Raw genomic sequence first — 16,767 nt, 5'->3', positions numbered from 1 at the left:
TCCTTTGTAGGTGTCACATAACCCCCTCATGACACTAAAATTCCAAAGAGGCCTTATTAGAAAAGTAGTTTATAATGAAGGCAGAAAAATAGAAAAGAAAATCCACAGAAGTAGAGCTTCATCCTGAAAGCATGCCTGTGAATGGTCCTTGCAGAATTAACTATATAGTCTCCAATGGAGTGTATGATGAAGAACTGTGATGAAGACTTAGCCTCTTTCCTATGTGCATCCAATATCACAACGTGTGTTCTAAAGAAGCAAACTTCACACAATATACTTTATTCATATGTGATTTATCTCCTGCGTTGGCCCCCAGATGCCTGACACATCAATGGGAAAAAGCTAAAAAGTTAAGGGAAGCTTCCCTGTCCTGTCTATCTCCAGGAGAAAGCTGTAAAGCCAATTGCATCTGGGCAAGCTGGGGCAAATCGGTAGGGTTGGAGGAGGGAAGCTTCTTGGAAGCAGCTTTCCTGTAAATGTGTTCTAACGCTTTCTCCTTCTGCTTCTCATAACGAGAAGCAGATTTAGAGGATTTCTTAGACTTGCCGGCTTTTGCTGAGGTCTTTAAGGGCTTCTTGCACCCCCTGGTGGTGCCAGAGGAGACAGAGGTGGAGGCAGTGGAGAGGGGGGGAGGGAGCTCCCACTTGTTCCTCCACCACCTGGGGAATGCTAGCCATGGCAGTAGTCTCCCTGCTAACGTCCGTTGCTTCAGAGGCTATGGCGGCCGCCATTTTGACAGGAGAAAAGAGATGCAAATACTAAAATAGCGCTTCGTGCTTTTTTTCCAACGGTCCCGGTCACTGAAGCAAGGTGGTTCTTTTAACTGTGCGCCGCTCCGCAAGCTGGATTCCCCGCTTTTGAAAGCTCGGGTCGCTCCGCAGTAGCCGAAAGATGCTCAAGTGACTACCAATCAATCAAAGCTACCACGGTTCGCCACTCTACTGTAAGCAGGAGCGGCGGAGCATTTCCAGCGTGATAGAATGTCCAGAGCTCACAGGGGAAGCTGACAGGTCCGGAGCGCAAGCAGAGAAGGACCGGCGGCAAAGGCAGTGGCGCGCAGTGGCGGTGGACCTGAAAGACATGAACCTGGCAGGCAATATAGTAATTTGTTCTGACCCCCTCCTCTTGTATACCAAGACACTCCGACACAAGTCTCTTCAAAGATGTTTATTGACATACAGGTTCCACCTTGGCAGCAATCCAGCCTGCCAAGGTCAAGATAGCACTCTGGGCAGCAATCCAGCTACAGCGACACCCCTTGGCAGCAATCCAGCTACCAAGCTCCAGATAATCACCTTAGCAGCCAAGGTCCAGGGAACAGATTGACAGTAATCCAGGTAAAACCTTTAGCAGCAATCCAGCCTGCCAAAGTACGACACAGATCTGAGCTTCTCCAACTCCAATGATCAGTTGATTCCTGCAAAGGGTGTGTCCACAAGCAGTCCCTTTATAGTCTGGAGAGGAGTCTAATGATCAGCAGCTGAGAGCCATTACCTCCGGTAATTGCTCAATTGCTCCTTACGCCGGGTAGCACGTCAGTAACGAGCATCTAATATCTCACTGCTGTCTGACTCACTGTCCTGTGACTCCTCCCCACTGCTCCAAGGCATGACATCAGGAGCCCCCTTCCTTTGGCTTTCACCACTGCTCCATGCCTCAAGCGCCCCCTGGTGGCCAACCAGCCTCTCTGCGCCCGGCTCAGCGTCGGAACCCTGTCCAGGGTCCCCCACCTCCGCTTGAGCCGACTCAGAGGACACCTCGCTCTCGGAGTCTGGTGGCAGCGGCAGCGGCACCGGCTGGGCCACAACACTATCCCTCACCGCAGGGCCCTTCCCCCGGGCCTGACGCTCGGGATGCGGTCGGGAGGGAAAACGTCCATGATAGGCCCGCACCAAAGCTGGAGCATGCACAGCCGTCGCATTGGTCCAGGTCCCACCGTCCGAGTCCTCGTCCGCCCAGTCGACCAAATACTGGAACTGACCCTTGAGCCATCTCGAGTCACGGATCCGGGTCACTCTGTGCGATGGCCGTGCGTGCACCTCAGGCGACGACGGCACGGGCGAAGAGGGACGTCGGAGTGGACAATCCGACCGCTCAGGGATCAGGAGCGAGCGATGGAACACCGGGTGTACTCGCATCGAGCGCGGGAGGGTCAGGCGATAGGCCACCGGATTGATAACGGCCTCCACAGGGAACGGCCCCAGATACCGGTGGTCCAACTTCCTTGTAGGCCGGTGGGACGGAAGATGCCGCGTGGACAACCACACGCGATCACCCACGGCCAATTCCAGCACCGCACGGCGAGACCTGTCCGCCACCTGCTTGTAATCCTCCTTCGCCTGATTCAAGTAGCGGCGCACCATTTGGTGAACCGCCTGAAGCTCAGAGAAGAAATCCTGCGCTGCGGGGACCGGAGAGTCCACGGGGGTGAGAGGGAAAAAACGAGGGTGGTACCCGACGTTCGCCATGAAAGGCGTCGTCCGTGTGGAGGAGTGCTGCGAGTTGTTGAACGCAAACTCCGCCACGGCGAGGTACTCCGCCCAATTGTTCTGCTGCTGGTTCACGAAGCAGCGCAGATATTGTTCCAGAATCCCAATCACCTTCTCCGTCCCTCCATCGGTTTCGGGATGGTGCGCCGAGGACAGACAAACTTGGATGTCAAGAGCGGCCATCAGCCCTTTCCAGAACTGGGCCGTGAATTGTGTACCACGATCGGAGACGACCCGGTCAGGTAGGCCGTGCAGCCGGAACACGTGCTGGATGAACATGCGGGCGGTGGCACGGGCTGTCGGCAATCTCCGGCAGGGGATGAAATGCGCCATCTTGGTGAGCGTGTCCACCACCACTAGGACCGTAGTGAAACCGGACGACGGAGGCAGTTCCGTCAAGAAGTCCATGGACACAGCTCCCCAGGGTCTGTCCGGGGTCGGCAATGGCTGTAGCAAGCCTGGAGGAGCTCCCGTCGCTGATTTGGCCTGTCGACACTGCACACATGACGTGACGTACGTCTGCACGTCGTGTCGCAGGCGAGGCCACCAAAACGTACGGGAAACCAGGTGCAAAGTTTTGAACAGGCCAAAGTGTCATGACACTGGGAGAGAATCAATCCACAGAGCGGTCCTGCAGGCATGTAGAGCCGATCCCGATACCTCAAAAGGTCTTCGTCAAAGGTCCACGGGGATGTCGGCCCTACCTCTGCCCGCCGTTGTTCCACCCACTCGTCGTTTCGCTGCGCATTCCGTATCAACGACCGTAAATCCACGGGTTCCTGGATTGCAGCGAAGGACTCGACGGGTAGGACCGTCCGGGGGGCAGTGAATCAGCAGGGTCTGAGAACTCCGGCTTTCTAGACAGGGCATCCGCCCTCTGGTTCAAGGCACTGGGGATATACGTGACCTTGAAGTGGAACCGGGCAAAAAACAGAGACCACCGGATCTGGCGTTGATTGAGCTTCCGTGCTGTTGTCAAAAACTCCAGATTCCGATGGTCTGTCCGGACTTCGACCTGATGCCTGGCCCCCTCCAGGTGATGTCGCCAGGCTTCAAATGCCACCTTGATAGCCAGCAACTCCTTCTCCCAGATGGTATAATTGCGCTCGGAAGGATTGAGTTTCCGAGAGTAATAGGCGCAAGGGAAAAGGGTGCCATCAGGGGCGTGAGCCTGCAATAACACCGCCCCCACCGCGATGTCGGACGCATCCGCCTCGACTACAAAGGGGCGATGGGGATCAGGGTGTTTCAAGATTGGCTCCTTTGTAAAAGCGCGCTTCAAGGCCACGAACGCTTGTTGTTCCGTGGACCCCCAGTGAAATGGCACTTTCTTTTGCAGGAGCCGAGTGAGGGGCGCGGTCAAGAAAGCAAAGCCGGGGATGAAGGACCGGTAGTAGTTGGCAAACCCGAGGAGTCTCTGAACGTCTTTCATCCGTCGAGGAGATTGCCAACTTCGTAATGCCTCCACCTTGCCTGGCTCCATCGCAATTCCTTCAGGGGATATACGGTGCCCCAGGAACTCGATGGTGGTCTGCCAGAACTGACACTTCTCCAGCTTGGCAAATAAGCGATGCTTTCGAAGGCGCTGCAAGACCTGACGCAAGTGCTGTTGATGATCCTTCCGAGACGTAGAGTAGATCAAGATGTCGTCCAGGTAGATGACGACAAACTGATCCAAAAGGTCCCGAAAGATATCGTTCATAAAATGTTGGAAGACAGCTGGGGCATTGGTCAACCCGAACGGCATGACCGTATACTCAAAATGTCCGTATCGGGTGCCAAAGGCTGTCTTCCATTCGTCCCCCGCCCTGACCCGGACCAGATTGTAAGCTCCACGTAAGTCCAGTTTTGTAAACACCGCGGCCTCCCGGAGCCGCTCCAACAACTCGGGAATCAGAGGCAACGGGTAGCGATTACGGATCGTGATGGCGTTCAAGCGCCGGTAATCGCAACAAAGTCTTAGATCCCCGGTCTTCTTTTTGACGAACAAAACCGGGGCAGACAAGGGCGAAGACGAAGGCCGGATAAAACCCCGGGCAAGGTTCTTGTCAAGGAAGTCCCGCAATGCGGCCAACTCCGGTTCAGACATGGAGTATAGGCGGCCCGTCGGGAGTTTCGCATCAGGTACCAGGTCAATGGGACAGTCGTAAGGCCGGTGCGGTGGCAGTTGGTCCGCCTCCTGCTCGCTAAACACGTCCGCGAACTCCGCTAAATCCGGCGGCACTGTCACCTCGGCCGAACTGGGCACCTGAGCCGCGCAAACATGACGGGTGTGGTCCACGCATTGCAAGGACGGGAACGAGATCCTGTTCTGCGACCAGTGGATCTGGGGATCGTGCGCCCGCAGCCAAGCCAAGCCCAACACCACGGGGAAATGCAGACCCGAAGCCACGTAAAATTGGATGGCCTCCTCATGCTCCCCGAGGATCAGGCACAAAGGTTGCGTGGCGTTCTTGATGGGCCCAGACAGAAGCACCCGACCGTCAATGGTCTCCACTCGTATCGGAGGGTCTAACGGGCACAGAGGGACGTGATATTTCGTGACAAACGCTGCATCCATAAAATTCGTGGTAGCCCCGGAATCGACCAAGGCATGGGCTGGAATTCCCTGCGGACTACCCGACAAGAGAATGTGCGCTGCAAGAATCAGATGTCGTGGAGGCCCCTCCGCCTCTGTTCCGGCCTGTGCCCGACCTGAAGTCTCCCTCAGATTGGGCCCCGCCCGTTTCCTGACACGTTGCTGAGGGGAGGCTGCAGTCCGCACAGCCCCCCTACCCTTTTTGGGGCAAACCAAAGCCAAGTGTCCAAAATCCCCACAGTAGAAACACAACCCCCCTGCACGCCGTCTGTCCATCTCCGGGCGCAACAAGCGGGGTTTGGCGGCACCCAACTCCATGGGCTCCTCCCGTGCAACTGCAGTCTCGTGAGGGACCGGCACCCTACTGGTCTCCTGGGACACGCGGCGAGGCCTCCGCCTCTGCAGCCGGGCGTCTATCCAGAGGCACAAATGAACCAACGCGTCGAACGTTGGAGGCCTGTCCACCCTCACAAGCTCGTCCTGCAGGCCATCTGATAGGCCGTCCTGGAAAGTGTCCATAAGGGCTGGCTCATTCCAAGCAGAGTCCTGACTAAGCAGCCGGAATTCGCTGACATAATCCTGCAAAGAACCACGCCCTTGGTGCAACTCTTTCAGGAGTCTGGTGGCTGTTTCCCCCTTAATGGGATCTTCAAACATCAGCCGGAGATGGTTACAAAAACCCTGAAAATCGTCCAGCAGGGGGCTCGGTTGGGAGAGCAATGGAGTGGCCCACCTCGCTGCTGTGCCTGAGAGCAAGCTGATGATAAATCCCACCTTCGTCCGGTCAGTGGGAAAGTCCTCCGCTCTCAAGCTGATAAACAGCTGGCATTGGCCCAAGAACGCTGCAAACATTGCTTGTTTGCCATCAAACTTGTCTGGTGTAGCCACTGGACATTTCCTCCTTGGCTGGAGGGGGTTTGCAAGCCCCTGGAGCTGAGAGACCTGACCAGCCAGCAAAGCAATCAGTTGAGCCAACTGGGCCGTCTCAGCTTGTAGGTGCTCCATTGCAACTTAATGGAGTTTTGTTTGGGGCAGGAATCAATCTGTTCTGACCCCCTCCTCTTGTATACCAAGACACTCCGACACAAGTCTCTTCAAAGATGTTTATTGACATACAGGTTCCACCTTGGCAGCAATCCAGCCTGCCAAGGTCAAGATAGCACTCTGGGCAGCAATCCAGCTACAGCGACACCCCTTGGCAGCAATCCAGCTACCAAGCTCCAGATAATCACCTTAGCAGCCAAGGTCCAGGGAACAGATTGACAGTAATCCAGGTAAAACCTTTAGCAGCAATCCAGCCTGCCAAAGTACGACACAGATCTGAGCTTCTCCAACTCCAATGATCAGTTGATTCCTGCAAAGGGTGTGTCCACAAGCAGTCCCTTTATAGTCTGGAGAGGAGTCTAATGATCAGCAGCTGAGAGCCATTACCTCCGGTAATTGCTCAATTGCTCCTTACGCCGGGTAGCACGTCAGTAACGAGCATCTAATATCTCACTGCTGTCTGACTCACTGTCCTGTGACTCCTCCCCACTGCTCCAAGCCATGACATCAGGAGCCCCCTTCCTTTGGCTTTCACCACTGCTCCATGCCTCAGGCGCCCCCTGGTGGCCAACCAGCCTCTCTGCGCCCGGCTCAGCATCGGAACCCTGTCCAGGGTCCCCCACCTCCTCTTGAGCCGACTCAGAGGACACCTCGCTCTCGGAGTCTGGTGGCAGCGGCACCGGCACCGGCTGGGCCACAACAGTAATTCAAGCCACTTTCACTTTTTCAAGCCGCAAAAGAGCACTTTAAACCGCCTTTGCCTGATAACGCCATCACGCCCTGAAAGAGCTCAAAGACACTGACTCACGAAGGCTCTTTAGCTCTGTGAGGAGCTTTAGTCAGCCAGGGTCACTGCTGCACAATGGAATCAAATCAAGACGATCTCCGTACTCACAAAGGCAATACCACAACTATTCCTCTCAGCTTAGGAACAAGGCGATGATGCATCCATCCTCATTGAGGGACTGAGTCGGAACTGGGCTTTGCCTAGTGACAGGGGCGTGGTTTCAATTAACTGTCAGGCTCAGTCCTCGCAATGAGTGGATAAAGGTCAACCCCGGCCTGGATGCTACCTCCACCACTATGGAGAAACTGTTGGTTCTCTGTTAGAAATTATGGAATAAAAGTCATGGTACATGAGCAGACTTTTTGGAATCAGGCTTAGAAAAGGAATGCCCTAGTATTGTACAGTCCTCTTGTTCAGCAAAAGTGTTTGTTTCCCTAAAGGTAAAGATTCCCCTCACACATATGTGCTAGTCGTTCCCGATTCTAGGGTGCTCATCTCCGTTACAAAACTGAAGGGCTAGCGCTGTCCAAAGATGTCTCCATGGTCATGTGGCCGGCATGACTAAACACCGCTGTTACCTTCCCACCAAAGGTGATTCCTATTTTTCTACGTGCATTTTTACATGCTTTCGAACTGCTAGGTTGGCAGAAGCTGGGACAAGTAACGGGAGCTCACTCAGTTACGCAGTGCTGCCGATCTTTTTGATCACCAAGCTTAGCATCTTAGCCACTGAGCATCCCTTGCTTCCCTATGATGTACCATATTGCCAAATTAAAGGTTACAGGAACAAAATGTTTAGTAGTCTATAGGTAGGCAATATTTTCCTGAGAAAATTGTACTGCATTAGGAATGCAATTTACCTGATGGTTGCTCGTATCAGAAACTTTAACATCCAAGGATCCTGTCAACACAGCATACCAATTTGTTCCAATATCACCTTGACGAAATACTGCCAAGAGAGAGAGAGGGAGATAATCAAATTCAAAGATACATTACATTTATAGTAACTATAAGGTTAATATAACTTAATTATAATAACATTTGATTAAATAAGCATATTTGTATCAGCAATGATTATATTTCCAATGAGAAATTTTTGACACCTGCAGTTTTCAGTAGAATTCTTTAGACTGAACTATAATTCCAAATATTCTTTGGAATTTGCTAATTACCTTGGTAAAATGGGTTGGTTTGTTTTGTGTATATCTCCCTTCCATATTCAATGAGCAACATGATGATATCATGTGTTTCAAAATGTCACCATTTTGTAAACCATGTAAATTATGATAACTTCAGGTAAGTCCTTGACTTACAACTACAATTGAGCCCAAAATTTCCATTGCTAAGGCACACCGTTGTTAAATGAGTTTTGCCCCTTTTTACAACTTTTTTTGTCACAGCCATTAACTGAATCATGCAGTCGTTAAACGAATCTGACTTCCCCCATTGACTTTGCTTGTCAGAAGATAGCTGGGAAGGTTACAAATGGTAATCACATGACCCTGGGATATTCCAACTGTCGTAAATACATGATGGCTGCCAAGCAAACAAATTCTGATCACGTGACCATGGGGGTGCTACAATGGTCATAAGTGTGAAAACTGGTCATAAGTTACATTTTTCAGTGCCACTATAACTTTAACAGTCACTAAATGAATGGTTGTACGTCGAGAACGACCTGTATAATGAAATTATGAAATATGTGGTAGTTACACCAAGGACATAAAATAAATAATTCCAAGATTTGTGCAATGACATCATGACATATTTGACATCACTGCCCATGGATCTGCCTTTAATGCTTTCTACTCACATCATATCATAATTAATTCCCTCATCTCGACACTCTTACATTCTACACTATTATGTTGCAAAATGTTTTAATATAAAGAACTCCTCAGAAATGTTCCTTAGGTCTACCTCACACATGATCGAAGTATTGAAGATCAGGACTAATGGTGGGATTCAAATTTTTTTACTACCTGTTCTGTGGGTGTGGCTTGATGGGCGTGGCTTGGCTTGGTGGGCGTGGCAGGGGAAGGATGCTGTAAAATCTACATTCCCTCCCCACTCCAGGGGAAGGTTACTGCAAAATCCCCATTTCCTCCTGATCAGCTAGAAGATAATAGATGGGGGCGGGGCCAGTCATAGGTGGTATTTACCTGTTCTCCAAACTACTCAAAATTTCTGCTACTGGTTCTCCAAAACTGATCAGAACCTGCTGAATACCACTTCTCGTCAGGACATGTGGTGTAAACTTTTATATACAGTATATAACACTACCTTTCATAATTACTTCGTTTTTCTATTCTAAAATTCATTCTGTTTCCCCAAAGCCAATCAGTCCTTTGTGGACACACTGACTACTCACAGGGCACTTTTTAAAAAATGTTTTTTCCTCCATTTGGGTGGCAGTCTCTCTCTCACGCTCTCTGCAATTCTGAAATGCACTACCCATTTCTAGGACAAAAATAGATCTTCACATGAGGGCAAGAGAAGCAAAGTACAGTTTATGCCTGTCATTGCTATGGTGATTGTCAGAAGTTAAGTGAAAACTTCACACAAGCAGATTGGCAAATTGTCTTCTGTTTGTGCAGAAGCAGCTATAAAACACGGCGTTGCGCTTGGGTGGATGGAAAACATACACATTAATTGTGTACATCATAACTGAGTGCAACCTCGTAAATAGGACTTTGTAAGGCTGTTTTTTAAAACAAATATTTATTAAAATTTTTTACATATACTGTATAATATGAAATACACTCAAAGAAAAAGATGTATTAAACGTGAAAGAGGCAAGCCAGCAAAGAAAAAAGACAAAGAAAAATGAAACAGAAAAAAATGAAAAGAAAATAAAGAAATAAAGAACAAAATACAATTGCTAAATCTGGAAAAGGTTTAGTAACTCCTGGAGAATCACAGATTGCTCACATCTCATGGCTTTTGCAACAAGAAATTATTTTAAATCATGGGAGGAAATAAGAAATAGTGTAACATTAAATAGTTCTGATCCCTGAATTTATCAAACTCAATCCTGCTTGAGATCCACCTGATCTTGGCCCACTTAAATTAGCAATTTTCTTTCTCTAAGCATAATAGTTTGCTTAGTTTGTACATACCATACGCAATGCTTTCAATGCTGTATTATCATTTAAAATATCTTTACTGGGTGCTTTAATATCTACTTTTTTAATACTATTTTTTCCAAAAAAAGTCAGATTATATATTTTTGGACAGAAAACTAACTCTTCTGCCAAAAAACCATAGCATTTCTGACCTTATTGTTGTGATTTAAAATTGCACTATAAGGATAATAAATGGGGGTGGGAGTGTAGGAATGGATTGGCCACAAAACTTTACAAAGAGAAAATCATAAGCACAGACGTCTTTCCCCCATAATGAATTTCATAAAGCCAAAATGCTTTTCCATACAAACCATTAGTTAGCAGAACTTCCTTAAGAAGTCAGCCTATCCTGTCTCATTATTAACTTGCCAGTTTTGAGGAAATTGTAGTCATGACATTTCCCACCCGTCTTCTCTCCCTCCATTACTCTCTCTTCTTTTCTAACACAGTAAAAATGTAAAAATAAAATGCTTGTTCTAACTGGCAAGAGGAAAAAAGGGCAAATTGGAGGAGAAATGGAGATTGAAGACCCAATGACAACAATAAGAGTAGCTTTATCTGTTTAATGGTAAGACAAGTTGCTAACTTCCATCCTAGAACCTGGTATGAAAATTCATCTATGATAGCTAATTAACACATCTGTTATTTGACCCATTTAAATAATAAGCCAGTAATATTTAAGCTCTTTTCAATCTAGCATTGTTGTTATAACCTTTTTGGTCTCAGATTAATAAATATAATGATCATACCAAATAATTATTTAAAATATTCATGCATACTATAAATTTACAATTAGTGATAGAAATAATCTATGACTAATGGATTACATATAGAAATGAATACATGAACTAATTTCATAAGAAAGATAATTTTATCCCTGCTCTAAAGAACATTTCCCATTAAAAACATTAACATTTTAAAAAAATCATATTAAAATATCAATATTCAAAAGTTAAACAAAACATAAAAAACATTTCACATTAAAAACACTGAACATTGAAAAAGAAAAAAAAACTTTGACCTGATTCCTGGTTTATTCTTCTACATTATTTTAATCTTTAAAAGCAACTTACATGTAATACCCTTTTCCAAGTTTTCATAATAGCCGCAGAGACATATTTGCTGGAGAAGATTGGGATGAAATTTTTCAAAAGCTTTTACTTCTTTTAGGCGAGTAAATATAATATCTACATCTTCACTTGAACGCTCCAAAGGTCTGCAAAAAGAAGAATGACATTAGTTTATCATCTTTCATTTTTTGAGTCACAATAATCAAAGATGATGATACTGTACTATAGGATTAAAACCAAACTGTCGGCTAAATAGAGCTAAAATACAGAAATCAAAATTGCATGCAGCTAAAGCCAGTCAAAATCCTAAATATAATTAACCAGCAGCAACAATAACCACAGCACACAACCTAACCTTGATTGTAGATCTTAATTAGAAAATTAAGATCATCTTTAAGAAATTATTTTGTCTGACTTCCGGTTCCGGCGGCTGACGGCAATGGGCAAGCTTTGCTCGCCCCGCGCTTCCCCGGTGGGCTCCCCACTCTTTGGGGGGCACAGGACGCCCCGTAGAGGCTCCTGCCGGAGGGGCGGCACTGCGGGGGATCCCCGGGATCGGTGGCGGCCGGTGGGGCCCCCCCGCCTCGCTCCAGGCACTGGGGAGCATGATGGGGAGATGCTCCGGCGTCTTTGCTGCGAGGCTGTGCGGAGAATGAGCAAGCAGAAGGATGCGGCTGTGGTGCGGTGAGGCGTAGACTCCTTTCAATCCCCCTTACTAACTTGGAGAAACTGCCAGCAACTCAAAACTTTTCCTTTCGGCTGATTTGGAGAGGCGCGGCTGGAGGGAGGGGGATTCCCCCCCCTCGGACAGGCGGCTTGGAACAATTTAGCTCTCAGCCCCAGGGGAAGGAGGAGGGGGGAGAGCCAACCAATGATGTCACGCCCTTGCTAAAAGTGATTTTCTTGGACTTAACCTCATAATATATTGATGATCTGGGAACTTTGGGAACTTTGAACTTTGAAAACTTTGTTATGCCTCTAAACCCGAAGCTGGCAGGGCAAGATGGCACACTTCCGTTGTCTTTATGAATTGTGAAACCTGACTCCACCTTTAAAACTTCAGGCTTCCGGTCTTTGTCTCCGTGCTACTCAGACAAATCTCTTGTGGATTGCTACCTTTTGAACTCCCTGGAGTGAAAAACCTTGCTCTATTGCCAGGGTGATTAGAGAAACTCTCTTCTGCCTGGACCCTCTGCCCCCTGGACTCTTCTGGCTGCTCTGCCGCTCTGACTGACCATTCTCTACACTGACTGAACTCTTTATTTCACAAACAATGCCTCCTAAAAGACTACCTCCTGGAAAGCCTGGCTTTGCTACCTCTGCCCCGACATCTGCAACCTCCAGTCCTAGTACACAATCAACGATAACAGCTTTGATGCAACCTAAAAGTACAGAGACGGAGTTTCAACAAATGTTCCAGCAACTTTTACAGGGACAAGAGGAAATCAAGAAACAACTAAAGGAGATGAAAGAAGAAATTAAAGAGAATCAGGCTCAAATCAATAAGAACTCACAGAGACTGGATCTTTTGGAGGGTGGGGCGGCTGAGATGAGGGAGGGGGTGGAAGGGGTGCAGAAGGGAAACAAAGAACGTGATACCCAACAGATGAAAATAGAGTTTGAGAGAATGTCCTTCTACCTTAGATTCCAAAACGTGGTGGAGGCAGATGATGAAAACATAAGGGACATCATGACAAGTATTCTGGCTGAATACATTCAGAAAGAAAAACAACAGATGGGGTGGGAGATAGACCTGGTTTATAGAGTGAATTCAGCTTATGCTAGAACACACAACGTGCCCAGGGAGGTACACATTAAATTTCTCAGAAAAAGCACAAGAGATGAAATTCTGAGTGCACAAAGGGGGCAAGCCTTGATATACCAAGATAGGGAAATAACCATTCTGAAACAGATTCCCAAGAAAGTGAGGGAAAAAAGAAAAAGTTATTCGCAATTAGCGAATAAATTATACCAGAAGGGGGTGTGGTTCAGATGGTTGATGCCTGAAGGTATGTTAATATTCTGGGAGGAGACAAGAGTTAGAATTAATACACCCATAGAGGCACAGGCCTTTATGGAAAAAAACAAAACACACCTAGAAAAATCAGATGATCCTACAACAGACACGAAGGACACGGGAGGGGCCGGAGCTCTGTCGGCGGGGGGAGATGGGGCAATACCAAGAAAGCTCAGATCACAAAAATGAACAAGAAAATCTTTTTGACATAAACTGATCGAAATTACCAATTGAATTAATATGCTGACTATATGCTACTATGTATTAATGATTTTTGCTTAGATGTATATTATGAGTATGGAGGGAGGGGGCACCTACCGCACCTCGCAACTGCCAAAATTTGTATACCTTTTCCACTACCTTTTTCCCTGTAAATTTTAAAAAACCAATAAAACTTCGTTAAAAAAAAAAAAGAAATTATTTTGTCTCATTTGAATCAGAACATTAGAATTCTGTAATAGCCAAGTGACTCTCAAAAGCATATTTTTATTAGGGGTCTCTTGTGAAAAGCTGATAAATGATGCAGGAGTAACTCCCAGTGTTACATACAGGTAGTCTTCGACTTACAGCCACAATTGAGCTCAAAATTTATGTTGCTAAGTGAGAAATTTGTCAAATGAATTATGCCCCATTTTGCGACCTTTCTTGCCACGTTTGTTAAGTGAATCGCTGAAGTTGTTGAATTTGTAACATGGTTGTTAAGTGAATCTGGCTTCTCCGTTGACTTTGCTTGTCAGAAGGTTGCAAAAGGGGATCCCATGACACCGGAACACTGCGGCCTTCATAAATAGGAATCAGTTGTCAAGCATCCGAATATAAACCACATGACCATGATGATGCTGCCATGGTCATAAGCAGGGACGAAATCCTCCCAGTTCGGCCAAACCAGTAGGGACAAATGTCATTGGTTTTGCGAACCGGTGGTGAAAAAAAAAAAGCTTCTGAGGATCATGCGGCTCAGCTGTGAGCCGCACAATCGTCGGAAGCTTTCCCGCCACTTTTTAAAGCATTTTTTTCCTGCCGGTTGAGGGGAATAGGCAGAAAAAAAATGCTTTAAAAAGTGGGGGGGGGAAGCTTCCGATGATCAGGTGGATCAGCTGTGAGCCACGTGATCGTTGGAAGCTCTTTTTTTCACTTTTTAAAGCATTTTTTTCCTGCCTATTCCCCCGAACCGGCAGGGAAAAAATGCTTTAAAAAGTGAAAAAAGTTGGCTACGCCCACCCAGTCACATGACCACCACCACCACCAAGCCACGCCCACAGAACTAGGAACAACATAGATTTCATCACTGGTCCTAAGTATGAAAAATAGTAATAAGTCACATTTTTCAGTGCCGTTGTAACTTTGAACGGTTCCTAAATGAACTGTTGTAAGTCAAGGCCTACCTGTATTTTAATATACATTGCTGTGAGACAGCCTGTATGATCTCATGGTTAGAGAGGATTAGGATTGTCAATTAGGATTTCAAATCGAACTCATGGAAACTCATTGGATAATTTTGTGTCGGTCTTCTTGTCCCAGCTCAATATATTTGACTGAAATACCGTGGGCAGAGAACTGGAGGAAGGGAGTACTATGTATATTGCCTTGAGCTCCCGGAGGAAACAAATAACAAATAAACTGTGGAGATTAAATAAAATGAAGAAATAGGTATTCAGTGACTGTGAGCCCTTGAGCTACTTTTTTAAAATCAGGCTTACGTTACTGTAATATTTTTCTATTCGGATAGAAAAAAAACTACTTAGTACAATAAGGATGTGGAAACCAAGTCAACCATGAAACAAGTATCATAAAGGTGACCGGCATAAGAACTGACAAGAAGGGGAACGTATTTTCATACACCAAACTGTTATGTCTCTTTGATTTACAAAAATTATCTTGAGGTCAAATCACGGCTAAAGTGTAAAGGAAAAGTTCTTACTTTTCATCCTCAGCACAATAAAGAGCAGCAATGCAGGGAAAAAATATCAAGCTACGCTTTTCTGAAAACATTGGCCTAAACTATGCATTATCTTCAGAAAAGAAGATGAATGTACTTCTACGTTCCTGTCTTGATTGAAAGTCAAAACTGTGGTTTGACAGATAATTGATACTGCATGGGACTAGTGAGCAAATGTAGCTGAACTTGACTGATCAAGTTAAGTAGGATTGGATTGAATTAGTACTGTACTTGACTGAAATACCATCATAGAAATCCAAGCTGTAGATTAAACTAGGAAACGGGGGAGGGGGGATCTCATTAGGCACCAATGGAGAATCATTATCTTATTGTTAGTTGCAAAGTCGTGGTAATGTTGAAGCCTTCTAAGTAAAGCTAGCATATGTGCTAGTCGTTCTCGACTCTAGGGGGTGGTGCTCATCTCTGTTTTCAAAGCCGAAGAGCCAGTGCTGTCCAAAGTCGTCTCCGTGCTCATGTGGCCAGCATGACTAAATGCTGAAGGTGCATGGAGCGCTGTTACTTTCCCACCAAAGGTGTTCCCTATTTTTCTACTTGTATTTTTATGTTCTTTCGAATTGCTAGGTTAGCAGAAGCTCGGACAAGTAACGGGAGCTCACTCAGTTATGTGACACTTGGGATTCGAACCGCCAAACTGCCAACCTTTCTGATTGACAAGCTCAGCGTCTGAGCCGTCGTGTCCCTCCTAGCCTGATTTAAAAGCCCCGGAAAACTTAAATGATGGCATATACTTCTGAATGATCCTAATAAAAGCATTTCTGTGTAGTGGATAATTTTGACATAAATCAATCTAGTCATTTATATTTTGTCAGCCTCTAAAATTCAATTATAAAATAACTATCTATACATAAAGAACTAATAGAATCAGAGGAGAAAAGACAATACAAGAAGTCCTGAACTGATGACTATTTGTTTAATGACTATTCAAAGTTACAATGGTGCTGAAAAAAGTGACTAGCACTTATGACCATTGCAGCATCCACCTAGTCACAATGACCAAAGTTTTGTTGCATGGCAACCATCATGTATGAACTGGGTATGTCTAATTTAATGAAAAGAAGGACTAGGGGAGACATGATAGCATTGTTCCAATATCTCAGGGGTTGCCACAAAGAAGAGGGAGTCAAACAATTCTCCAAGGCACCTGAGGGTAGAACAAGAAGCAATGGGTGGAAACTAATCAAGGAGAGAAGCAACTTAGAACTGAGGAGAAACTTCCTGACAGTTAGAACAATTAATCAGTGGAACAGCTTGCCTCCAGAAGTTGTGAATGCCCCAACACTGGAAGTCTTTAAGGAGATGTTGGATAGCCATCTGTCTGAAATGGTATAGAGTTTCCTGCCTAGGCAGGGGGTTGGACTAGAACACCTCCAAGGTCCCTTCCAACTCTGCTATTGTATTGTATTGTATTTAGAATGCAGCATCTCAGGGTCATGCAATTGTGACCTTTGTGGCTTTCCCAGACACTTTGTGACCAGCAAAAAAGTTAATGGAGAAAGCCAGATTCACTTAATAACCGCATGGTTACCTTAACATCTGTAGCGATTCATTTAACAACCATGGCAAAAATATTGTAAAATCGGCACGACTTACTTAACAATGTTCTTTGCTTAGTTAGCAATAGAAAATCTGATTCTTGGGTGTTAGTTGAGGAATGCCTATTCTGCAATCAGAAAGATAAGGAGAACCTTTGGCCTTAA

General features: G+C 46.3%; 1 protein-coding gene across 1 annotated transcript in view; it reads right to left on the bottom strand.

Annotated features, from left to right (window-relative positions):
* Positions 1–16,767, bottom strand: part of RAPGEF4 (Rap guanine nucleotide exchange factor 4) — a 209,532-nt gene that overhangs the window by 164,640 nt on the left and 28,125 nt on the right. The window contains exons 2-3 of the mRNA XM_081935427.1: positions 11,097–11,239; positions 7,759–7,847 (exon numbers count right to left, since the gene is read on the bottom strand). Of these exons, the coding sequence (XP_081791553.1) occupies positions 7,759–7,847; positions 11,097–11,239 (232 nt within the window). The remainder of the gene's footprint in view (positions 1–7,758; positions 7,848–11,096; positions 11,240–16,767) is intronic.

This window comes from Natrix helvetica, assembly GCF_964273705.1.
Source record: "Natrix helvetica genome assembly, chromosome: 1".
NCBI classification, from domain to species: Eukaryota; Metazoa; Chordata; class Lepidosauria; order Squamata; family Natricidae; genus Natrix; species Natrix helvetica.
Note: the sequence above shows the minus strand (reverse complement) of the source record. Positions and strands in the feature narration are given on the sequence as shown.